The sequence below is a fragment of the Sphaerodactylus townsendi genome, linkage group LG14, assembly GCF_021028975.2.
Source record: "Sphaerodactylus townsendi isolate TG3544 linkage group LG14, MPM_Stown_v2.3, whole genome shotgun sequence".
Taxonomy (NCBI): domain Eukaryota; kingdom Metazoa; phylum Chordata; class Lepidosauria; order Squamata; family Sphaerodactylidae; genus Sphaerodactylus; species Sphaerodactylus townsendi.
Genome location: NC_059438.1, coordinates 9673073 through 9700228, shown reverse-complemented (window position 1 = coordinate 9700228; position 27156 = coordinate 9673073). Strand labels below are relative to the sequence as shown.

The following is a 27156-nucleotide window of genomic DNA, read 5'->3' as shown; positions in this document are numbered from 1 at the left end:
AAATCAGTTTAAGTCAGACATAAACGTATTTCACCTTTCTCTCACCCAACCGCCAATTTGCAGGTCCTTCCATCCATTTTATTTGGTTTCCATTTCAATTCCTCACAGTAGGTAAATTAATAACCAGTTTCACTTCTCTTACAATCACCAACAACTTTTTTTTAGCGTATCTCAGAGTTGCCAAAGATACTGGTAGCAAACACCCAATCTGAGATATCGGTAAGTTGAAAAAGCGTACAGAGGAGACAAACAGGTGCTTCTGGAATGACTGGAGAATGGACTCGGGCGCCAGGACTCTTGCCCTGAAACAACCTCAAGGCTAGGATCAACAAGACTTGGGCACTTCCTTTAAGCCAGAGCGGGCCAGTTTCATTGGTTTCTGAACTCTGAAGACACCTGCTTCTGAAATCGAGCTGTTTATGTATGACAAAATAACCAAGCACTTAACAGATAAAAATTAAGAAGATTTAAATGTAACTGAATAGGGTCACAACCATTCTTCATGCAAGTTTATTTATTTATTGCCGTCCAGTCACATCTGACTTGGGGCGACCCCGGTAGGATTTTCAAGGCAAGAGATGTTTAGAGGTGGATTGCCATTGCCTGCCTCCACGTTACAACCCTGGTATTCCTTGGAGGTTTCCCATACAAATACTGGCCCGCGTCAACCCTGCTTAGCTTTTGAGATCAGGCTAGCCTGGCCTACCCATGTCAGGGCACATTTAGTTCACCATGGAATAATTAAGCCACACATGCCACAACTGTAAGTACACCTAGAATCATGGGACACCTTGGCTAGGTCACAAAAACCATGCTCGAGAAACAGCACATACCACCAAAGAGAGACATGTCCAGGCTGCAAACCTCTACTATGCTGACTAAAGCACCAGATGCACGGAATCCCTCCCCTGTAGACCTTAAGCCCTTGGCAAACCCATTAACACTTATGGTCTCTGATGTTCTGCTCAGTGCACTGATTTTCAAACTAAGCTTCCACGGATTCCAGGAAGTCTATCAAAGATACCCTGACAATAATCTGTAATGGCAGGCTTCCTTGACTAACAGATGCTCATAAATGTGGCTTGTTTGACCTCGTAACTCCTACAGAGATGGAAAACAAGAACCTCTTACTCCCATCATTGCTATCAGATGGCACCGGGATGCAACTAGAAGATACTCTGACGCTTACGCAAGGGTATTTTTGACTATGGACGATGGGGGTCAGGAAGTGGTCAACAGAACTGCCCCATAACCCTGGCACACACCACACACACTTAACTTTAGCACCTGGACCATGTTAACTTCTAATCTTTACAGCGCTGCAAAAAAACGCCATGAGGCTTTGTCAATTCCAGCCCTTGATCTGGAAGTAATTCGATCCCCGACACCTACTGCTGTCAACAAATGAGCACGTGAAGCTGCTTTGTATTGAATCAGACCACAGTCGGTATTACTCAGACTGTGTTACGCAACTCTCCAGAGTTTCAGGTCAAGGTCTTTCCCATCACCTACTACCCACTCCTTTTCACTGGGGATGCCAGAAATTGAATCTGGGGCTCTCCAGCAGGTCGAGCAGATGCTCCACTACTTAGCCATGGCTCACAACCCACACAGCCTGACAAGATAGCTCCCTCTCCCCAGACGATAGGAAAGCAAAACTAAGCTGACCTGTGCTCCTGCTTTGATACAGGAGAAAAGGAACTGAACAGGCAGCACTGATACGCCTTTGGAAGAAAAAAGTTCCCAACAGCCTCGGCGAAGCCATATTTAGAACAAGCACTTTACTGGAAGGCTCATCTTAGGGTGCTAATTGACCCAAAGTAACGATGTAATTATGATTCATCAAGGGCTGGTGAACTTCAAATAACTACACCATTTCCCATTAGAACACAGCAACATATTACGCTATATTAATGGCTCAGGAAAATAAACTGTACACAGTTATGACAACACATTAGGCACAAGAAACGCGAGTTTTCATGGGACGCAGGCAATTCTAGGAATTTTCCTAAACCCAGCAGGACTCACACTGAGAATGTGTCGACATCAGTCAATGATTCTATGAGAGTTAAACCCGTTTAAAATTGACTGCGAATTTTAAATTGGAATTGTGGTGCCACCACCTGATTTTCCTTAATTACAGAAAGCCGCTCTTACTCTCTGGCAACTTTGCACTTCTTCATTATTCAACAGCGTCTTGTTTCTTCCGTCACTGCCAAAGGCTAATTAGTCCAATGAAGACACGTTTTGTGTTCCTTGCTATTTCCACTTGTGGAGGTCTATGCCTCCAGTCTGCTTAAGCTCACTGCAGAAACCGCTGGAATACTCAGAATAACAACTCTGAGGACCTCATTGCCTGTTCTTTGAGCATCATGTCTTATTGTGGATGGTGGAATGGTGAACAAGCCATTGCCCACCAGTCGGTTTCAAGAGACATCACAGAATTACATCATATTTAAATCATAGATGATCATTACTTTTTCTGGAGTACATAGTTCCTAACAGTAGCAAGAACAAAATGTACAGCAGGACCGTAGTTTGCATGGTATTAACATACCGTGTTTCCCCGAAAATAAGACACGGTCTTATAGTAATTTTTGCACCAAAAGATCCATTAGGGCTTATTTTCAGGGTAGGGCTTATTTTAGGGGTAATATGTTACCTTCACAATTCATTAAAGCGGGCTCTTGGCAGCCCCGTTGCTTCCCTGTCACGTGTGATGCAAGCTGCATCCTCATTGGCAGGGAGCACCCTGCTGGATCACACCATCCTGATCTGTAACTACCGATAGGGCTTATTTTTGGAGTAGGGCTGATATTTTAAACATCCTCCAAAAATCCTGAGAAATCAAGATAGGGGTTATTTTTGGGGTAGGACTTAATTTCGGGGAAACACGATAGTACATTTGTTCCACGGATGAAAATGGATAAAGCCCTAGAAGAGAAGAAAAATCTAAGTGACTGGGGTCGTTACCTGATATTTTGAGAGTTTAAGATCCATTCACTGCTTCCATTACAGCAAGAGCTTAATGTTTACTGTGCGGAAATAACAGCATCCTCCTCCCCTAACCTCCTTCAGCCTTACCTCTGATATAGTAGACTTGCAGACCTCTCTAGCCACGGATTCGAATTTTGGGTCCGTAGTCAAGTTGAGCTTGTAATTCCATAACAGCTACAGAGAAAGGGAGCACAAGCAAGATTAGATACTAGCAAAAGCCTTTCATGTGCAAGCACGCTTTTAGGTTAAAGCACAAATTATCCTAACAACCTTTTTGCAGTGTTAATGGGAATGGTTTGTAGAACTCAAAATCAGATTTTCATTGGTGCAAACAATATGCCAGTCAAAATAATATGCCAGTCTTTCAGCTCAGTTCAACAGCGTGGGCTCGAAGAGTCACGCAAAACCTACCCACCCCATCCAAGGCAGCCAACAGCACTGTGAAAGTAGGAAAGTTTTGTAAGAGTTTGTGGATGAGGATGGCTCATGTGGGGCAGAGCTAAGCAATCTGCTGCCTGTAAACTGGATGACCAATTCAAGCAAGTGTGAAAAGTGCCATCCACTCCCAGGCAACTTGTGGCAACTCCTTACAGTTGTCAAGGTGAGAGACTAACAGAGACGGCTTGCCATTAACTGCTTCTGCATATCAGCCCTAGACCTCCTTGGAGATCTCACATCCAAGTACTAATCAGGGTCGGCCCTGCTTAGCTTCGGGGATTTGATGAGATCAGGCTAGCCTGGGACATTCAGGTTAGGGCAAATGCAACACACAAGGACAGAGTAGCAACATTCTGTCTGCCAGACCCCATCGCTTGCATCGAAGGATGCATGCCCAGTTACACGTAAGATTAACACCAAAAATTTAAGGAAAGACCAGAAATCCAGGGTTCTTTCCCCTACTCTTGATGAAAAGTGATGCTGAATTTGCAGACTGGGGCAGCAGATTGGCTTGTATGGAAATCGCATCCTTTTCTGAAATTAAACAGAAAGCAAAATGTTCTTGCTTGTGAAGGACCAGAAAATATGATTGGCAAGGAAAGACACCACTGCCCAGAACAGCTCCTAATTCCCACACATGGCAACTAAATCAACCTCCTAAACAGCCTTTTAAGATCCATCCTCCCCTGCTGATGAGGAAGTGTATCATCCTGGAAAGGCCATGGGTCAATTTTACTGCTCCTTGTATCTGCAATTAATGTTATTGCTAAATGCCAAATACTACCTTTTCCAAAACAGTAAACAGGCATGTAAACACACAGATTCACAGCAGAGTATGCCAAGCTCCGAAGTGTGCGTGGATGTGCTTGATGCCCATCTGTCAGACTGAGTAAGAAGATTCCTTGCAAAAATGCAAGGAGAGAAAGCTAAACACTTGAATTTGGTCTTACAGCAGTTTTGAAGATCAGTGTTCAGTGGTTGTTCGAAGGATGTTTCTATTCTTCTTTGCTTCCACCCGTATAATAGTAACTGCCTGTCTACATTCCAGCCTCCCCCTGGCCTTATAAGGTTCCAGTGTGATTTCTGTCCAACACAATACTCTGATGGGAGTGAGGCTGCAAGTAGGTTGCATACCCAGGGACAACCAGTGTGTGCCCCCTATTATGTGACCTGCTCAGTTTGTGTGTATATGAATGACACAGAGCACTGTGCATTGCTTATCCTGGAAATGGCATACGTGTTCCTAACATAATGGCTGCCGACTAATTCTTGGACCATCAAGGTGTTCTATTAGAAATCACGAACTGCCTGCGCACGTGACTGCAGGAAGGTAAAGAGAAACAAGTCTTTTCTTCTTGGAGATGTTGAGATGAGGATACCAGAAAGCAGCACAATTGTTAAGAGCAGAAGTTCAAAGCCACAGGGGTTCTGGTAAGGAGCATGCATCAAAATGGTGAGAAAATGAAACACTTACGTGGTTGCAGTCTGATGAAATTTCATTGTCCGTCTGGGAAAGGAAAAGAGTTCAATTAATTAGGATAGGTCAGGATGCACTGCCTTCCTTCTACAAAAAAGGCCCTTGTTTCAGAACAATGAACGCTATTACCAGCTTTGCAAATATGCCTACTAAGGTTACTAGCCTCCACATTAAACACAGATCTATCAAGGGAACAGCTTCCACCCCTATAATAGTGTTTTGTGGAATTCTTTCAAGGGAGACATTTCAAAAGATCTACATATACAAACTATAAAGGTCTGCAAACCATCCAAAGTCCAAAAAGATTTCATCTGAGGAGACAAGGGCTTTCTAGGCTTCCTTAGACTAAAGGGCATACAACGTCTTCTCCCATACACATGCCACAAAAAGTGCAGCACTACTATAAAAAGCTGGCAGAAGTGGATTTTTTAAGAACCCCTGGGAGACAGGGATTTTTAAAACCCAACCCGGGGAGGGGGATGTTGGGGGGCTGGAATTAAATATATAAATGAACCAAGTTTAGCTTTGTGAAACCATACTTGCTTACATTCCTGCCCTTCTTTCCACAGCTAGATTGAGATTTATAAGATTTATAAGATTTATGTGGTGGTATCTCTTTTTCCCACTTCTGAAAATCTTTCAAAGCATCGTTTAAGCGCAGTTCTGTGAACTGTCCCCATAATTACCACCATCATTAACGCTGGGTCCTACATCCCCCTCTCTGTGGGCAACAACAGAATTTAGACCGGCTCTTGATCAGATAGAGCTAGTGGGTGATCTTGAGCTTCCTCCCACTCCAGTCTGAAGTTGCATCCTTGATTCTGATCCATCGTGGTCTTTTGACAGACTGCCTATCTTCCTGCCCCTTTTCAGATTCTGGCTTTAAAGCATTTAATTGTAGAACTCGTTTAGTACCTTGCTTAAGTCAAACAAATGGAATATGCCTATATCATAAATACACAATCATAGTCTCAGAAAAATATGTTAGCAGGACTGTATATTCCTCCACCACAGAACTCAACATGCCAGACCTTCTTTGTTGTAGAATGCTCCATCTGGGTCCCAGTGCCTACCTAGCCCTGCTCCACTCCATCCGTTCGAAACATACATTTTAGCATCCAATTTAATTATACAACTATAAATGCTCTCGTATCAAGGTACCATGTTCAATAATGCACAAAATAATGGTTTTGACAAAGGCAGTGCATAAAAATGAATGATAATTCTCACTCATTCAGAACTATATTCTAATGTATACCAGCAGTGGCATAGTGGTCAAGAGCAGGTGTACTCTAATCTGGAGGAACTGGGTTTGATTCCCTGCTCTGCTGTCTGAGCTGTGGAGGCTTATCTGGAGAATTCAGATTAGCCTGTATACTCCAACACATGCCAGCTGGGTGACCTTGGGCTAGTCACAGTTCTTCAAAGCTCTTTCTGCCCCACCTACCTCACAGGGTGTTTGTTGTGCGGGGGAAAGGGAAAGGAGTTTGTAAGCCCCTTTGAGTTTCCTTTCAGGAGAGAAAGGGGGGATATAAATCCAGCTCTTCTTCTTCTAATGTGGAAAGATACAATTTTCTCGACCACTGCGCTTCAACTGACCGTACTAGCATCTTTTCCTGAGACAGAGTATAGTGTGCCACAGTGGTTAGAATGTTGGACTAGCATCTGGGGGACCAAGATTTGAATCTCCACTCTGCTGTGGAGGCTTGGTGGGTGAACTTGGGTCAATGACACTCCACCTAACCTACCTCACTGGGTTCTTGTAAAGCAGGGGAGAACAATGTTAGTTGCTTGGGGCCCCCACTGGGGAGAAAGGTGGTGCCCAAATGAAGTAAACAAAGACTCCACAAGACAGATTCCACAATACCCAATGGGAGCAGCAATGCATGCTCCATCAAGGCTGTCTTCCCATGTTCCTTAGCCCAAGCCCATGTTCTTGGCTCCCTACCCTTGAGCTTCTCCAGGCTCTGACTTTCTCCCTTTCCTACACCATTCATAAACATGTGATACCTCTTGGAGAGCACCCATGCAACTCTGGTGTTTGCTAAATGGGCTAGAACTTCATCTTAGAACACAATGACCCCTTGGAAGCAATCTTTAGAAGTATTTCAGTCATAAGGAAACACTTTGCATTGGGTGAGAGAGTTACACAGCCTGAAGAAAACACAGCGTCAAGCTCTGGGTTTTATGCTTCAGTGCATGGCACCACTGCTTCACTGTTTACCTCCTAGCCCTAGTCAGGAAACATTCTCTATCTATATTCTGTATCAACAGCAAGAGGTAGACAAAAAGCCCCACACAGTTTTCCTGCACTAGTGATGGCAGTGGGGAAAGAAAGAAAACTTCATGCCTATTTTGTTTTATTTTTCTAAAGTTACCGCTGGGGAAGCGGAGAGACAAGCTTTTTATAGCCTTGCAATGAATGACACATTCCAACAAACAGGATGTGGCATTTTTAACAACTAACTTTCTTCAATACAATTCTCCACAGGCTGCTTCAGAGTGGCATTTAGGGGGGAAAAATAACATAAGATCAAAATGAATGCTGCTTTTGAGTAATGACATTCCTACTGAATATTTTCATCCTTCCTCAAAACAAGGAAGCAATACAACGTGACCTCGATCGTGCATTTTCCCATCTCCTAGTTTACACGTTTAAGTAAATGCTATGTGTTGCAGGGCACTGATATTTCTATTCATTCTTGGTCAGTGGGAAAGACAAAGCATTTACCAGCACCAGGAGTTTACCTGCTTTCTGATGTTACCCTAAACAGATTTACACCATTCTATGTCAATGTGTTTAGAAGATGCAACTCTGCTTAGTGCTGCGCTGTGTGAAGCCAAACACCTGGCGTTTTTCTGGTTCTGCCCATCTGGATGAGTTAGTCTGACAGCTGGCTAATGGGTGCTTCTGAGGCTAATAAAAGTCAAAGTCAAATCAAAGTTTGCCATAGGCTGTCATAATTTAGAATATATACAGTAAGAATCCCACTATAGATTGATAAGTAAACAGAAAATGTAAAAATATAGAAAGATGCGTAACTAAGAACAAACTTAAAAAACACAGAGTATAAAAATGTAAGATTAAAACTTAGTTTAGACAGGATGAGCACTGTTTACATGTCTGGCTCAATATGCTTTTGGCACCCAAAGTATAAAGGAAAGTGTTGTAATAGAAGGATCAATACTGGATAAAAGTGCAATCAGCTTCTCTGGTTCTATGAGCTCACTTAGGCTAATGAACAACTTATCTAAAAATTTGATCCTAAGTTCTGCATAATGGGTACAAAAGAAAACATAATGCATTAGGTCCTCAGGAATTGACTCTCCACATGTACAAAAAAGCAGGTGCAATGGCATTTGAGTATATCGTCCAAGTGAGGAGAAACTGTCTGAAAGTGGAGTAATGTTAATGCCACTGTAATATTAGATGAGGTAGCATTAGTCAAGTAGGAAGCTCTGATCTTTTTTTTACCCTATAAAGCCAAGATGAGGACTTTAACGAGGAGACAGCCAATCTATCACTTGGAGCATCATACATACAGTCAGTCCTGAACTGTATACCCAGATACTGGGGTACTAAAGAGTCATCCACTACCGAGTACCAGTCAAGAATTCAATTTTAAAATAAGCTATCCAGTACAAATTCAATCATGCCATCTCTCTGAAGAATAGATGGGAAGGGCAAATTGATAGAGGCTTTAGCTATTTCAGTAGGGCCATGTGGATGGAATAAAATACCTTTTTGTAACACTGTATTCTTCTTAAACACAAGCGAACAAAGTTTGTTCTGCTGGTGCAGACACTCAAAACTGGCTCATTATTTGGAATCCAAAAGGAAATCATGCTCCATTTTCTTAGGACCGACCAATCATGTAAAGCTGAAATTTTCCTAATGGTATCATTTGTCATGGAAATTTTTCTGTTCCATATATGTAAATATAGTCTGTATATCTAAGATGTTGAGGCAATTCTGTGGCAAATCAATAATCTTAAGATAGGCTAAATGTGGTATGAGAAAAAGGGTCAAACCTCAGTGCTCATACACGGTCCAGGCTTGCATTTGCCTTATTTTGGTAAAGTTATTTAAATAACTTAATTATTTATTGGAATTGAAATTCATTTTTTTCTGGAAAATCCATATCCATAGGAGGAAGCAAACTGACACAAAACAGTGCACAAGCTTTCAAGTTTCCCAAAACTCTAGCTCAGGTTGGATAGTATAAAATGTTGTGTTTTGTAAAAAGATCTAGCAGGGAAAAAATAAGATTTCTTTTCAGACCATATTTTAAAAGGCTTTACTTATAAGCATATGTAGATAGATCCTGGTGCTTCGGGATCAGGTTGCACCCTAGTTTCTCTGAGCAAGAAAAAATCCAATGAACCAATGGTATCTCTCCAGAAGAATTACAATGCGGAAAATATGCATGTGAAATGTACGCTATGTAATCTGCCTTGAGTCTTAGCAAGAAAGATAGACTATAAACAACTTAAATAAATAAGACTGCCTTCCTGGGGGAATCAACATTTGCTTCAGTTCTCTTGCTGTGGTTAGCAGGCAACTAACATTCCAAGTAGCACATACCAAGCACAGAACTGGACCATGATTAGGAATTCTTGAGGCTTACTGTCCAATATTCAAGTACCTCGGGACAGTTTTGTACACATCAGCGAGGAAACCAATCCCTCACTAAACTGTGGCTCCATTTTAGATTATTATTTGAGTTCAGCAGTTACAAGATTCCGAAAAGAAGTTTAACATTAAAGAATTGTAATATGAGGGGATAAAGAGTAAAGTTCTGGGAATCTTTGGAGTGTTGGAATATCAGACCCTCATGTCAAAATATGTAATATCCAACATGGTTCAAGTCAAAAGGGTTCTCATTTAAATGAAAAAGCTCAGACACAAAGATAGATAATGAATCAAGACCTCAGCCTGCTTCTTTGTTCCAAATAAGGACAAAAATCTCACAATATGAGTGTTAGCATTTTTCACTGCTGACGAACGCACTTTTTGGGTTTGGAATGAATCAGAAATAGGGTCTATCCAATAAATTCACATACATCCATTCTCTATCTTGATTTAATTACACAAACCAGTTATTTATTGGTTTTTATCACCATCCTAAGTGCACAGAATCAACTGCTGTACATGGATATCTGCATTTCCAAACAATCCTTCTTGTGACTCATCTGATCAAGATGAAAGACTGCTCTGATAAGACAGCCACAAGTTAAAGCCACGTTTTATCTGTACAGATCTAACAACTCACGCTTGCAGCCCTAAGTAATTACTTGAGAAATTTATATGAATACTTATTGGAAAATGGATGAAAATGAAGTGTGTTTAATGGTATTTTTTAAAAAAAGATTAGCTAGCTTAAAATGAAATTTTAATTTTAATATAAAGAACTCATATAAAAAGTCCTATACTGCCTTGCCAATGTTCAATGCTCTTTACAATATTACTTACCAAATCAACAAAAACACAGTAACATTTATGAAACAGGCCACCTATTAAAATAATATAACACAACAGGAAACACTGCTGAAAATAGATGTATGCAAAGTTAGACAGCTTTTCTTCTCAACTGCTCCAAGGAAACAGGCTTTATAACAATCTCACACAGTAAACACAGAGTACAATCAATAGCCCTTCTGTTGACCACTGAGGACCCAAGTCCTTATAGAACACTGATTTTCATTCTTATGGGGCAATGCTTTCTTCACCCAGCAGCTGGAAGACTCCATAAACTCTTGTTTCTCTCTTAAGCAATCATGAATTACTAAAACAAAAGCCCATTTTAAATTAAAATAAAATGGGCTCAGGGAGGGGGACCTATTGTCCATATTGTTTGTGGCGTGGGGAGGGGGCTCCTGGATTGGGGGAAGGTGAGTGGGGAATGGGATGGAATGTCTTGAGTCCTGCACACCCATCGGACAGGGGTTTGTTGACAGACATTCCATCCCTTAGGTAATTACGTATAAAGACTAGGCAGGGTGGGGATGCGGGTTTAATATGTCATCCTCTCCTAAATCCTTAGATGTTACCATTGCCATTGCCCTGCTACAACCACTGCTCTTAATTACATGCCTTCATAGCTGGTCATCTGCAGTGATCACTGAATCTCTGTCCTACACGCAGCAGTGGTGTAATGGTTAAGAGCAGATGTCCTCTAATCTGGAGGAACTAGATTTGATTCCCCACTCTGCCATTTGAGATGTGGAGGCTTATCTGGTGAACTAGATTAGCCTGTGCACTCCAACACACACCAGCTGGGTGACCTTAAGCTAGTCACAGTTCTTTGGAGCTCTGTCAGCCCCACCCACCACACAGGGTGTTTGTTGTGAGGGGGGAAGGGAAAGGAGTTTGTAAGCCCCTTTGAGTCTCCTTACAGGAGAGAAAGGGGGGAATATAAATCCAACTCTTCTTCTTTTTATTTTAGTTTCATTAATGTCTGCAATGCATTTCTTCTGGAAAACCTTCATTAACATTGCTGAAGACACATTTTGTATTTCCAAGTAGTTGACAATCAAGGAAGACATACATAAACGTCACTAGCCACTCTGACCATCTATTATTAGATTAAATTGTGCAAGTGCTGAAAGCTGGCATTTGACAGATTTGTAAATGCTTATCATAATCTTTTTACCTGTTCTGCTTTCAATTTATCCTCCTTAAGACTAGAGTGGCAAAAAAGACACCCTTCTATAGTCATAAGCATCTTAGCAGAGAATTGATCTATTGCCAGAGACATCCTGCCATGCAGTATCCAAGATCTGCACATGAGCTCAATCAATTTGTCCATCAGCCAACACTAGGAGATCTTGCCTTCTTCCATTTGTCCCCAGTGCGAACCTCCACAGGCTCATAACGCAGAAGGGTTTGTTCTCCAAACGCACTTTGCACTACTGATGATTGAACAGGTGACTCCCTCAGCAACACTGTGCAATTCTAATCACTGGGGCTGGTCACACAACTGCAGAAACACATGCAGACAATGGAGGAAAGCAGTCAGCACAAAACCGGTCTCCAGCTGCATCCATGTTCCCCAAGTTGAGTTTGAATATTCACTAATAAAAAGAATGTATCATCCATCCTCACAGCAGCTTTCGACACAGAAACCAACCAGCGACAGCATGGGTCTCCCTTCCTGCAGAACTGCACATAAGTTTGTGCATCAAAAAGGCATCATTCCATTTCATCGCATAATAAGAGAACGGTCCGTTGGACACTTACCGTGAAGGGCCCTACAGTGAACCCTACACAACACATTTTTAATATCTTTGAATTGATCTCTGTTTTAAAGGTTCACTGTTGATTTTTTTGGGTGCCAGTTCATTTCAATTTTTCAATTTTATTTCTATTTCACAATACGATTTTAAAATATATTTTATTAATTTATTTTATTGTACTTTTAACCTACCCTTAACACTATTGTGCAGAGACTACAAAATTTACTATTGTGGATTCCGTTTTAACTCCCAATTTTATGCTACAGTTTTTGTTTGTATTTTGTCTGAAAGCCACCTTAATCCCTTTTAGTGAAAAGGGTAGGATAGAAATCGTTACAATAAATAATAAATTAGAAAGATTTATTTTTTTATCCATGCAGGTCAACCCAGAGTTTGGAGGTGAAGGCAGGTAACCCTAGAGAGTCAGTGCATTATTTTCTATTGATGTTATACCCTCTTTCTGCATTGTTCTCTGCATTCTCTATCAGGTCTAATCTTCTATGCCAGTTTTTTGTCAATCTAGTCCTAGTATATTGCTTGGCAGATGTCTCATCACATTGTCTGCATTCACTTACGCTGCATAATCTGCACTGAACCTCAGGGAGAACAATGGACTATAAATACAGCACATAAACACTGCAAAGTGTGGCCAATTTATAGTTGCGGTCAAGACAAACTGGAGTTTTTTATTATTATTAGGCAGGGCAAACATTCATCATCAGCCCACTCGCCAGAGCTTCTGTGTGCCCAAATTGTTGGGAGAGGAAAGATTCTCTGTTCTGGTTAAAACACAAATTGGCACAAGATCCAAACAGAAAGAAAACAAAGACAGGCCTCAACTGATATCCGCATGACTTCCAGAAAATTTTCATGACATCCATGTTTTATTTCCATCCAATGACAGTAACAAGACAAACTAATGAGGGCAGACTAAAACTGAGCCTATCCTAGCCAGAACTCTGCATCTGCTGGAGAATAAAAGTATAGAAGTCCACATTACTAAGCTAAGCAAACAAGCCCCACAGGTCACCCATAGGAAAATGTAATTTGATCAACAATGGGAACTTTAATAAAAGATATAACATGTGCAATATATATTTTCTTAACAGGTCTGAATTTATTTTATTGGCACATGAACATACGATGTTTTATAAGTGATGTACAGGGAACCATTTTCCAATTCATTTTCCGTTACTGTGTTTTTTCTGTTGAAGGTGTTTCATCTCTATAAATGCACTGTTCCATAAATTAGCACTTCCATCAATGGTGTCCCAGTTAAACTGAGCAGTTTCGAAATGGTAATTAACTTTTTCCAGGGACCAATCACTGAGAAGCAGGAACATTAAAGTTTTTATATACACATACCTCTTATGTCTGTCAGCTTCTTCAAAATGTAACAAATACTGTGCATTCAAAAATCTGAGGAACATTTTGAGGAGTGCACTAACAGTATTTTTAAAACCTTCCTTTAAAAGCCATTTAGCCAAGACAAAACATTTCAGTCATTTTCAATTTTTTCACCGACACAGGAGACGCCCACAGAAAACCACCAGGCTGCCTCTTCCCTCCCGCCATTTCTGCTGGCCATCATGTTTCTATAAGGGTCACAAGCCTCTCTACCACAAATGCATTAATACTCAGTGGCTTGGGAGCCACATGTGGCTCTTTGACATGCCACCCGTGGCTCTTCTGGAAACTGTTTCTCCCGTACGGCACCTGCCCCATGTCTCAAGAAAATGAGCACAGCAGTAGGATTGGTGGTTGGCAGGTGGTTCTCAGTTTGAATAAGCTGCTGGGGTGAGACCCTTGGACCAATTGTGCCCACCGCCCAATCTAGATAAAAATGCTGATGGTTATTACCTTCTAAATGCTCCTCCTTCATGACTAGGTTGAGTCCAGGATGCCACCTTACACCAAATGGGGCATCTCCCCCGCCCCACACACACGCACCAGAATGAGCAACTGATTTACACCATACAACTGAGCACCAAGCCAAGAAAGGGAGTAAAAGGCCAGCCGGCTATTCTTCACACCTGCAACGTTATCTCTGCCAGCAATTCTAGTGTACAGTTATGCAAGGCCATTTCTCCACTGCTGTGTTAGCCCTTTGTTAACTCATACGAAACAGGAGACAGCTTACACTCAAAATAGCGCACAATATCCACCCAACCACCACCAATATGGAATTAGAGGAGAGGGAGGAAACAAAGCACGAAGGTTTTTTTTGCAAAAGAGGCTTTGTGACAAAACTGACTAGAACAAAGTGCCTGCCTTTGCACACACGTCAACTGGCGTCACGGATATCAGTTTCTAGATGCAGGCGACTGGCTCAAGGCACAGGTGGCAAGTTCCACCTCATACTATGATCTAAAGTAATTAGGAAACCCAAAGTCACAGCTGCAGCCCAATGCTCAGCCAACCAGGAGAACAGAACTCTGCCAAGGGCTTTAACCCAGAGTCTGAAGCTTTAAACCAGAGTCATTCTGTACCATCCCCCATTTGTATCCCTGGGGGGACAATTGGCAGGTTAGATACTGGAACCCTAAATATTTCCAGGAGACATGTAGCAAGTCCGTTTGAACTGGCTAAGCAAATTACAGACCTGACAGAATTAAAATGAAAGTTGAAACTCATTTCCAGAAACACTTTAAACCATTTTGCTAAAGGTATGGGAAGAACTGAGAAGGAAGACTGACTCTGCCAACACAGCTGAAATTCGTGTGAAACATGACGCACAGCAGGAAAAAGCAGGTACTAATATTACAGATGTTTTTCATACTGAATTCAAGATCATTCTTCCGTATATGTAGATGAAAATAAAACTTTTGGCACAGCTAAACTCTAAACTGCAGCAAGCAGAACATTTCTGAATATTCTTGCATGCTGTTACCATTGAGAACCTTCTGCTATAGATATGACCTGTATAACCCGGGGAGACGCAGGAAGAAAATAAAACGAAGACACAGCTGAAGTTTCTTCTAGACTAATATTTCCTACCTCTCACCCTTTGAAGTTTCACTCACTGAAGATTCCCTCGAGGAGTAGCATAAACAGTTTCTAAATAAAAGACTAGTTCTTATGGTTTGTTCAAAGTAGAAATTTATCAGCTGGGAGGGCAGATCTTGGCAATAAGGCAACCAGCTGTGTAACATCAAGACTTAGCATTTCTCTCACTTCCTGCCTGATGGTATAAATCCTGTGATTGGGCTAAGGTGTAAGACTTTTTGCATTAGCCAAAGGACGCTGGATGCTTGACTCATAGCCCATGGAAAAGTGTACAGCCCATGGTCCCTGAATGGATCACTGCACTGGATCCAGGACCTGTCTAGGTTTTGTCTGTATTGTATTTTGTTTGAATTGCTTATTTAAATTATAATCAGGTATGCCCTGTACGCCGCTTTGGGTCACCAACAGAGAGAGAAGCAGGGTCATAGGGTCAAAACAGGGTCAAAAAACAAATATTTTTGCTGTAAAATTCCCCATGGAAAAATGAAAATCTCAATTACAAAATGCAAACACTAATAACAGAATACCTCACTGCTATATTAAAAACACACTGGGAGACACATTGATGGAGAATGATAGTGGACGTCCACATGCCAATGACAACTAATCCCAGGTAGTAATTGGGCAGTCACATTTTGAGTCCGTTAAAATTATTGTGAATTTTTCCACGCCAGCCCAATGAAGAATACACTACAGTCATCAAATCTGGAAGTTACCAGGGCATGCATGACTGTGACAGCCAGTGTGGTGTAATGGTTAAGAGCAGCCGACTCTAATCTGGTGAACTGGATTTGTTTCCTTGCACTTCCACACTTCTGGGTGACCTTGGGCTAGTCACAGTTCTCTCAAAACTTACTCAGTCCTACCTACCTCACAAGGTGCCTGTTGTGGGGGGGTGGTGGTGGTGGCAGAAGAGGGATTGTGATTAAAAGCTGTTTAGAGACTCCTTAAAGTAGAGAAATGAGCTGCTTCTTCCTGAAGGGTTGCCACTGACATACCAACTCAAGTAGACAAAAGACATTGCAAGCCACAGCTACTACCTGACCATCCCACAGCGTGAGTCTTCAGGGGAACAGAATCCCATCCCAGCAGCTTAAATTCCACCCCCCAAGCCTGCTGAACTGCCTTCCATATTGTCTGGATTAAATTTCAGTTTGTTCACTCTCACTGAGCCTATCAGGGCCTGAAGAGACTGATCCAGTAAAGCAATTTTCTCCCTGGCACGTGATCAAAATGAGAAGTAGAATTAGGTTTCAGCAGCGTGCAGAGTGAAAAACTGGGAATAGGCTGGCAGAAGAGTACAATTATGTTGAACTGAAGAAGTTCTTCCCTCTTCTGCCCAGGCTCAAGCACTCGGTCCTTTAGCGCACATCTGCACGCAGACAGATGTGGTACTGGGTACTGTGAACACAAAGATGACACCCAGCTTTACTCTTTTACCCAGCATTGTACGTATCAATGAATGTGTGCTCAAAAACCTGCTCTCTGCCCCATCTGCTGAGTCAGAGAGCTGACAGATGATTGCCTAGGATCAAGGTCCTGCAGAACTGCAACTAAAGCTCGTAAGTCACAATTAATGAGGTGCTCCTGTTTTTTTCCAGGAGGCATTCTGTACCTGAATGTGCACAGTTTAACTGTTCCAACTAGGTAGGCAAAAAAAAAAAGGAACAGAGGTGCCAAGGCATCCTAGAAACTGCAATTAAAGCAACACATGGATGACTCACCACCACCGCAATTTCCACTGTGGTTACAAAATGCAAAGGTGATTACCTACCTTAACCCACAGAGCTGCACCACGGGGAAGAAAAACCTCTCTACCCCCTTTCCTTTCCTCAAGGGACAAAGCCTTCAAACACATCTAACAATCCATTTTCGTTTCAGTTCACAATTCAGTTCCAGCAAGTCAAGTGTAAATTTATATATCTTGTTCAGGCTCTGCTGGAAATACATAAAATTCCAATAAACATGCTGCAAACAGGTAGAGACTACCCATTAATGAGCCCTAACTAATGAGTTAAACAGCTGTACTAACTGCTTAATCACTGAAACCGCTCTAGTGACATCCCGGTAGTATCTCCCGGTACCATCTGCTCGCTTGAATTTCATAAAGACAATAAGTTATCATGCTTGCCCTGCCGCAAATTGCTGAAGGAAACAAGAATCTAAGCATTTGAACCATTTCAGAATGGCATCAGACAAAAGCCAAACAAGATAGCAATTGCAAGAAAGCATCAGGCACTCATGCAAGTAAGCTGTTAAGTCTTCCTTTTGAATGCAATATATATTTAAAACACAAAGTGAAAATCCACCTAAATGCAAAGCTGTTGGGGGGGAGGGTGGGTTACAAAAGTGAAAACGCTAAAGATGTTCTTGGAGGCCTTAAAAATGCAGCACTCGGGGAAGCACTTAGCAAAGAGTTTTTTTTCTCTCAAACACATATCCCAAAGAAATGTGCAGAAATGCAAAAGATTACACTTCAGGAGCTGATACGAATGCCAATTTGTTGACTAATCTGAGGCACCACTCATCACAGCACCTAGAAAGTTAATTGTGGAACTCAGTATCAGAAGATATAATCATAAAAATACAAAACTAACAGCCTTGCTCTACATTTCTGGGCTGGCTACTAAAAGCAAAGAATTTCTAAAAGGTCTGCTCTAGGATTTTCTACATTCCTTCTGGGCAGACACAGAAATCCTGCGCAGGACTGCGCAGAGACCACAGAGAACAATAACTGTCAATGGGGCTTCTCTGGCCACAATCCAGCAAGTAGAATCCAATCGATTCCTTTCAGAATATTACTGAGAGATCTGCAACCCATTCCAATTTAAATGTTCCATCCACATATACTATGAGAGAGTTTCAGGTAATCAATAAACCTGATTGCAACTGTCTAAACCTTGAAACACACACAAAAATCCAGAAGTGCAAGACAGCCCCCTTTAACAATATGAGCATTAAAAAAAATGCAGGATAATTCCTCCTGCTTATATAAATAAGTGTTTAAAATGCATTCACTTGCTCTTGCCAGTCATTTACACTTACTGCAGCATTCATAAATGCAGAAGGAAGATGCTAATTTTTTTAAAATGAAAGGCTAACACCAGACACAGTGGAAACTTGTTCCCATCAGCTTAAAAGACTTCGCCTTACAGTGCAGAGTTGCGTCTCTGTGGTTGAGTACAGGAAGGTCCCAGGTTTAATCGCTGATTAAAAGAGCTCAGGTGGCGAACACTGGGAAAGAACTTTCTCTGCCTAAGAGAGCAGGCAATCCTGGCCTAGATATGCCAACAGACTCATTCCACATAGTGTGGGCATATGGACGGAAGCAGCAAATAGGAGGCTTTGGCCTCTGTGCCCTTTCTCCAGGCCATCTATTCTACCACTGTAGGGAACAGGATGCTGGATCAGATGGAGTACTGCTTTCAACCAGCAGGACAGTTCTTTCATTTTTACCTGACAGCATTTTCCAAGTGTGTGTGTGTGTAAAACTAATAAAACGAGCAGCGTTCTATTCTCTCTCACACTTTCCCGTGTTTTAAAAGAAGTCATTCCAAGAAATGTATAGTCTCCAAATGAGTTTTAAGAAACCAAGGGACTACTGCACCAGACAAGCAAATTAGACTGCTTGTGGCACATCAGCAGCAGCAAGTGCAACACAAATGCTCCCAGAGCCTACTCCTAAAGACTGCAAGACCTTGGGATAATTTATCAGTGGGTTTATTGACTCACACCCTCATCATTTAAAGACTTTTGATGAGAGCAGTTACATAGTGTTGAAGCAACTCTCACATAGGAACTTAACCTCTAAGTGTGCAAAGTGCAACAAAAAGGACACTGAATAACTGGAACGGGTTCAGAAGAGGGTGACCAAAATGGTCAAAGGTCTGGATTCCAAGCCCTATGAGGAGTGGCTTAGGGAGCTAGGTATGTTTAATCTGGGGAACAGAAGGTTAAGGTGTGACATGATACCTATGTTTAAATATTTGAAGGGATGTCATGTTGAAGTGGGAGCAAGTTTGTTTTCTGCTGCTCCAGAGACTAGGACAAGGAGTAATGGGTTCAAAGTACAGGAAAAGAGATTCCACCTCAACTTCTCCTGATGGTGAGGGCTGTTAGAGGAATACATTGCTCCGGAGGGTGGTGGAGTCTCCTCCTTTGAAGGTTTTTAAACAACGAATGGCCATCCATCAGGAGTGCTTTGATTGTGTATTCTGGCAGGGCAGGGGGTTGGACTTGATGGCCCCTGTAACCTCTTCCAACTCTATGATTTGAAGTACCATACTTACAGCCCAATCCAGACAGTGGAGGCAGGCAGGAACAACACTGCTGCCACCCTGCCCCCGGAGAGCTTTCCAGAGGTGTGGGGAGAAAAAAAACAGTAAAAACCTCCTTGCCACCGGAAAGCCCTCTACTGGGGTCAATGGACTTGGCCAGGGCTACAGTATAACTAGCTGCAAATCCAGGCTGACTAATGTTGGTTCCACCCATAGGAACACTCAGCCTTGGGAACATCAGCCTCCCCCCCTCCCCGCCAATGCCAGCATCCATTTCTGATGCCAGTGCAGCTCTCCTGCAACCAGGACTTTCTGATTTTGCAGCAGCAGGGCTGAGGGGTTGCCCCTCATGCCGGCTGGGTGGACACCTTCAAGAGCACATGGCTGCGCTGGCTCCATAGATACATCCACCCCCCACCTGGACTGGGCTGTTAAACACCAAAAGCAAGCAGGGGTCAGAATTCATGGACAACGGGAAACAGTTTATGAAAACCCAAGAGGGAATGCATTGTCAAGGTATGCTTGTTGACTGTTACAGAGAACATACCCAAAAGGTCCCACAAGTGGAGTCTTACAGCTAATTGACTGGGAAAAGGTAGAACGTGGAAACCACCAATCTAACACTGGCCAGTTTTAATTACATCAACTGGCACCTAATGATTGCTGGGGTTTCTACAAAGACTACATGACTACCGGTAGGTAGACTTTGGGTTGATCTAGCAAGGTGCTGTTTATATTACTCAGCAAGAGTATGCGCACAGAGTCACTTAAAACTGATCTGTTATGCTTTAATCCACAGTTCTCCAATGTAATGCCTGTCAGCATGATGGTGCTAGCTGGGATTTCCAGAAAGTGGGCAGGGTCACTATTGGCTGCCCTGATTCAAATAAAAGGGCTTTGCACAAGGGCAATAGCAGCTGGCGCTACTGGAGAATGAAGAGGACTGCTAAACAACTAGGCTCCATTCCCTTCTCAGGCTTTCCTTTCTTAAATTTCCCTTCTTTCACCCTTCCCCCCTCTCAGCCTTGTTGCATTTTATTACTTTTCTGTGATTTTCCAAAAGGAGGCCATTGCCTTTTGTCCTGCAGGTGCCATTTTGGATTTGGCACTCATCAACACCTCCCACAAGTCCAAAGTTGCTCGTAAGTTCCAAAAGGCTGAGGCCCTCTGCCTTAACTATTCAAAGCCACTCCTGCCTTGCAAACTACGCATTACAGGAAAGAAATACACACCAAAGCGAAACAGACTTTGAACAGTTCAGCTCAATAAGCCGCACATTTTGACATCACGAATTTGGCCGGAAGTTTATGACAGTGAAGAATGATTCATGCGCCAAGGCAGAGGAGCTATCTAGAACCCACAAAAATCTAAAAATAGGTATGGTGACATTAAATCTGGCCTGAACTCTTCACCCCCAATACCTGAGGTGCTTTAGCCTCACTGACCCATGACATACCTGCCCCATTAAAACAGATTCATCTGGCCTAACTGAAGGTTAATAATTATGGGTGCGCTACATTTGATGTACATGGCAAGAAATCCATTAGAAAGGTGTTTTGTTGGGACTTTGTAGAGGATTCTCGATTAGAATCATGAAAATGGATGAAGAAATGGAGAGCAGTCAGTGAAAATGAGCTAAAATCTTCTCTCTAGTTATGCGGACTAAAAGTCTTTTGCAGTCAGGCACCCAGCCACCTAGGCGCCATAAGCGAGGCTCCAAAAACTGCAGTTTGAAGGTGCATTGCCATCATTTTTCGTCTTGTCATTAGGTAACAACGGTGCTCAATGGACCAACATAAACAAATGCAACTGTAGCTCATTAAAAAAGCACACCTGATTTAATAAAATCTATTTACCAAGTCAAGTTTGAAGTTTCTCCTAGAAAATTTTAATGAAGACCTTGTAGAGAAAAACAACATGGGCTTTTTTACATCAAGCCACAGCTGAATTATGGTGACACTGTAGGGTTTTCAAGGCAGGAGATGTTCAGAGATGGTTTGTCATTGCCTGTTTTTGCACGAGTTCTGAGAGAACGGACTGGCCCAAAAGTCACCCAGCAAGCTTCATGGGGAAGAGTGGGGAACTGAATTCAGTTCTCCAGATTAGAGTCCTTCCCTGTTAACCACTACACTGAGCTGGCTCTCAAAGACAACAATAACAAGTAATATTTGTTGAAGCTTTCTAAGATTAATAGGCATATTTTATTAAAGCAGCCTGGAAATTTGTGCCTGATGCTCATACCTCATTAGTAGTAAGAGCAATCCATCCGATTTAACTATCAATTTCCAATTCATTTCTAACAAAAGCTGGGACAATAATGCCGAAGCAATCAGAAGTTTTGTCTGAGAAAACAAGATTTGCATTACTGAATGGACTAACTCAAGACATGCCGCATCACAGGAATATCCAACTGTCTGGCCTGTTTTAAGTAGGAAGCCCTGCCACATTATGGAAAATCATTTGGACTTTTGGAATGGGATGCTGTCGCTATGCTGACAATGCTCAGTTCGATATCGCTCTATAGAAATCTCCCGGAAATGGGGTCCCCAACATAGTGACCATGGCTGCCACTGTGCCCACCAATACCTTCCCTGGTACCCACCAAAGTAAGTGGGGCCAAGAGGGGTTTTTGCCCAAGTGGGCTTTTATTGGCCACTGGAAATCTGATTGGCTGTACAGATTTTTTACAAGCTGATTTGGCTGCAATTGCTACCACAACACAAGGCAAGCAGCAACATATTTTTAAAATATAAGGCATCCTTTTCAGCAGAGCTTCTGTCTGAAATGTTGAACACTTACTGTGAGGGTCATGCATAACCTCATTCCCTAATATTTTGTGCTTGGCATCACCTTCTTTGGCAGCCATTTTGTAGTTGCTTCCACGACCCTGCGTCAAAATTCCAAATTTGCCTGCTGGCTCAGAGAAGTTGAGGACTCCTGCAATAGCACTCTTGAGCCGCTGCCTGACTGCTGTGGTTAAATGGCTAAGTGAACAAACTGAAATTAAACTATGACAAGATAGAGGTAATGCCAGCTGGGAATCCTGAGGTCTCGATGGACATCATGCTCTCAGTGGGGTGCAGCTGACCCTTGCTGACTTAAGAGCCATGGAGTTATTTATAATATTTCTATGCCGCCTCTTCGGATTCCTCATCAAGGCAGCTACTAGTTAAAAACCACAGTAGGAAACTCAAGTCATTTAAAAAGTGCAAGATATATACTGGACCCATACTGTAGAAGCAGGTTAATGCAGCAGCAGCAAAAAAAAGTTTTTTTTCAAACTTAGTAGAAAAGATCAATAGTCTAGCAGCACCTCAAAGATTAACAACATTTCTGACAGGATATGAGCTGTCGTAAGTCAGAACTCACTTCTTCAGATACAGCTAGCATGTGAGTCCATCTGTTCTTAAGTAAACTAAATTTAGGCCTCCAAATGGCCCCCTATCTTGACTCAGCTAGTCTGCCCACTTGAATCAGTGTCACAGTAACATCAAGCTAAACTATTGTAATGTACACAACATAGGTCTTTTCTTGAAGTCAACTTGGAGACTCCAGAAAGTGCAGAACATCACAGCTCAGTTATTTGCAAAAGGTAGCCAGAACAGGCAGATTACACCTATTCAATTAATCCAATGGCTACCCATCAGGCCACTGGGTTCCATTCAATTCAAGTTGCTCTATGACACACTAGTGACATTCTGTTGGTGAACCCATGCTCTTTTCTCATAAAGTCCTGCCTTCACTGAAAATCAACTGGGTGGTTGATGGGAATCCTTGAAAGCTCAACACTTCCCAGCCAACAGCTCCTGACAAATAGTGGTTCACCAGCCGTGAAGCAGGCATAAACGCAAGTATCCTCCCTTCTTCTCTACTAGGGTGGCAGTGTTCAGCTAGTACCCTCATCCTGGAGTAAGGGTATGACCCTCTCTGCCATGGTTGTAATTGTAATGATGCTTCCTGTGCAACAACTCTTCAGATGGTGGTCAAAGGTACTTAAGAAAGCAGCAGTGAGTATGGGAAAGAGACAATCAATCATCCTGTACAAAATAGCAGTTTTTAGTGCAACCAAGTGAAACATGTTCTCTCTGTTCTCAGTTCACAGGCTGCCCTGGTCAATAAAAATGGACACATAAACTAACAGGTTCATTAGATAGGGCAAATAAACTCAGTTCGCTTCCGAGAGATCCTACAACTATGGTTGCCAGCACTGCCATAGCAAATGAAGGGATATTTTGAGGGCTGAGCTTGGGGAGCTTGTGATGTCACTTCCAGGTAACACTCTAGGAATTTTCCCATAACCTCCATGGTTGAAGTCCATATACACATGGGGAAATTCCTAGAGAATCTCTCTGGAGGCCATTTTTCTTTCTCATTCCTTGAGGACAGGGATTGAGGTTTACCTTCCACAAACAGGCAAGGCAAGCTAACCCACAACATTTATACATCTTTTTTATTCAAAAACATCATTTGTTGTTGTTGTTTTTTAACATGCAGTTGAGATGAACTTGCTATGAACTCTGGATTTGTATCTAACTGAAATAAGAATCCTATCAACCGACATGCAAGTTATGTGAACCTCAGGTCATCTTGGAAAGAGACAAACTCTTACTGCAACATCTACAGTCATCAGACAGTCAGGACACTACCTGTCAGGTTTGATCTTCATTTTGCTAAAACAGCAATTGCCTTCCTTGCATATTTTTACATTGCAAATAATTATATGGGCTATAGACGAACATTAACCTAGAGTTTTCTTGCAAATAAGTCCATGAGCACTGGTAACCTGATTGCACATGTAGGTGCACATGTACACACACAGAATTGATCAGTTGTTTGCAGGATACAAGCAGCCTGAAGAGCTTCGCTCCTCGCTCAAGTGAAAGAGATTCCTCACCACGGGCAGCCAGGCAAGTGGCTATTTCCAAGCCTGAATTACAGGCTCAAGCTCCACCTACCCTCCATTAAACTTAGAACCAGCAGAAATAGCTCCATCTTAGAGCACAGTTCAGTCAGCTATTAACATGTTTCTGATGCACACTTGATTATGCTTCACTAGATGTCCAGCATAAGCTGAAACAACAAATGAGAACTGAACATTTTTAAGAGTTATTAGCAACTGCAAGTATGAGCACACTGGCTAACAGCAAGATGCTTCTCTTTACAGCATCTAAAAGACTGAGCTGTGACTCATGAAAGCTCATGCTAGAATAAGTGTTGTTTGTTAGTCTTCTGTTGGACTTCTGTTTGGTTTTGTTTGATAACTAGCACCTTTCTATTTAACATCAAAGATCTTTCACAAGAATTTGAAACCACAGTTAACATTAAGAACTAGTTACTAGACAACGTAAGGAAGCTCATCTTTGGCAACGACAGAGCAATTTGCTGCCCTTCAACTGAATGGTCAAGTGTCCAGAGGGAGATAGTACAACTCCTATTTGCCCATGGGAACAACTTCTATTTATTTTTACTTATTTGGGAAGGGGGAAATAGCCTGTTCCTCGGGTTGGTGTTGTTGAAATAGACATGGAAACACATATGCAAATGTTTCAAAACTGAGTTGAGATGGGGATGCCAGGCTGTTCCCTGGCATTTCTAGGAGCTGATGGGATTGAACAAGGTACAGAAAGGAAATTGCATTATGTGCTGCCATCACTTCCAGGTCAAACCCCCAAAGTGACATCAACACATCAGGCAACACTGTGGGCTCCCGCTAGTCAAGAAACAGTGGGATAGGAGGGCATCACCGGTTGGGAGGATGCCCGCTTAAAGTAGGCAAACAGTAGCCCTAATCTGAAACATAGGAAGTGGGTTGCTGGGTGGGACCAATGCTCCAGCTGGCCCAGCATCCTGCAACTTATGTTGCACCAGAGGACCAAGGCAGAGACCAGGCCCAGAGGCCAAGACCTTTTCTGGACATCGTCTCCCAGCACTTTTTACTACCATTTACCTCTACTGGGCATACCTTCAGAATGGCTAAACTCCGATTCCCATGTGAGCTTCTCAGTCAGCTCAGCAATAACTCTGAATGAAGTTCAGCTGCTGTAATGGAACCTCAACGAAAACAGGACTCTAATGGGAAAGCCGATGTCCGAGGTGACAGAAGCCCCCAAATAAAGACCCTCCGGGACAATCAATCACAGCTACTGAAAGGGTCCCCGGGGCCTTCCCAAGCAGGGCTCGCTTTTTAGTAGTGTTGCCCGGGGAGGGAAGAGATCCCTGCCCACCCCCCACCCATTGCAAGCGCTGCCATCAACCCCAACCACCCACCCCGTGGAAATGCAAAAAGTTGCTCCGCGGGGCGACCCCTCTGCCTTTCTCCTCCTCCCCGGCCGGGCTCACCTCCCGCACGTCCTGAAGGCACTCGAGGACGGCCAGGTTGTTGGCCCAGCTGTGCTTGGGGCAGACGCGCGTCACATCCTCGCGGCAAGCGGGCTCGTCCGCCAGCTTCCAACCGCCCCCCGGGGAGGCCCCCGAGCGAGGCGGCCGTCCGACACCCCCCACCAGCGCCGGCTGAGGCGGCTGCTGGGCCCCGAGCCCCGCTGCTTGCTGCTGCTGGAGCGGGGCCCCCAGGAAACCTCCTCCTCCTCCGCCAGCGACGGCACCCACTCCCTGCTCCGCCCGGGCCGGCCCGAGTGCCAGGAGCAGCAGGGTGAGGAAGGGGCCCGGCCCGCGGCTCCCGGCCCGGACACGTCCGCACGCCGCCATCTTGGATGCGACTCCTCAGCTCGGCCCGGCCCGGCCTGGCTTGCCTGAGGCCCCGCCTACCGCGCACGCGCGCTCCGCCCCCTCGCCCGAGCCGCGCCGGGGAACCACGCCCCTTCGCCGCCTCTAGGCGCGCACGCGACAGCCAAAGCAAACGTGACGTCAGAACCCGGCGGGGGGGATCGCGCGCCCCCTAGCGCTAGCTTGGTTGACTCGTGGTTTGAGCCTTCAGCGCGTGGTGGCGGCGGAGGCTCCTGAGCTCTTCTTCCCCGCCCCCTCAGTTGCTTGGCAACCGCTTCCCCATCCCGGTCCTCGGGCCTACAGGTGATGATGTGTTTTGGAAAACTTTGAAGGCGCGTCTGGAACTCAAAGCTTGTTCATAACAAGCACAGGGGACCGGATGAATTAAATCCCACCTGTTCCGCCGGAGAAAAATCCAACAATGTAAAGCAGGAATCTAGCGCTGCCTTAACATTTCTTACAGTTTAAACTACCTTGTGTCAGTGTTGACTTTTATCAGATACACAGGAGTTGTTGTGCGTGGGACTTCAAAGTTTGGCTGAGACTGCTTGTCTAGAACATGTGCTAAACACTGGCTCCGCTGGGAACTTCGAAGTAGAAGAAGAGTTTGGATTTATATTTATTTATTTTATTTTTATTTTTTCAATTTATATACCGCCCGATCCCACCTTTTTCTCCTGTAAGGTAACTCAAGGTGGCTTACAAGCTCCTTTCCCTTCCTCTCCCCATAACAGACACCTTGTGAGGAAGGGTACAGCTGGGAGAGTTCAGAGAGAACTGTGACTAGCTCAAGATCACCCAGCAGGAATGTAGGAATGCGGAAACACATCTGGTTCACCAGATAGGACTCCACCACTGAGGTGGAGGAGTGGGGAATCAAACCTGGTTCTCCAGATTTAGAATCCACCTGCTCTTAACTACTACACCACGCTGGTAACAGTGGTCATCGCAGCTGCGTTAGCAGTGCAGGGCAAGAGAGGCATATGGGAAGAAAGGCTGGTC

At 43.4% G+C, this 27156-nt stretch overlaps 1 protein-coding gene across 1 annotated transcript in view; it reads right to left on the bottom strand.

Moving 5' to 3' along the window:
• The window catches only part of GLG1 (golgi glycoprotein 1), a 59732-nt gene extending 33546 nt beyond the window's left edge, over positions 1 to 26186 (bottom strand). The window contains exons 1-3 of the mRNA XM_048515491.1: positions 25771 to 26186; positions 4910 to 4942; positions 3085 to 3171 (exon numbers count right to left, since the gene is read on the bottom strand). Coding sequence (XP_048371448.1) covers positions 3085 to 3171; positions 4910 to 4942; positions 25771 to 26136 — 486 coding nt within the window. The 5' untranslated portion in view covers positions 26137 to 26186. The remainder of the gene's footprint in view (positions 1 to 3084; positions 3172 to 4909; positions 4943 to 25770) is intronic.
• Positions 26187 to 27156: the final 970 nt, after the last annotated feature.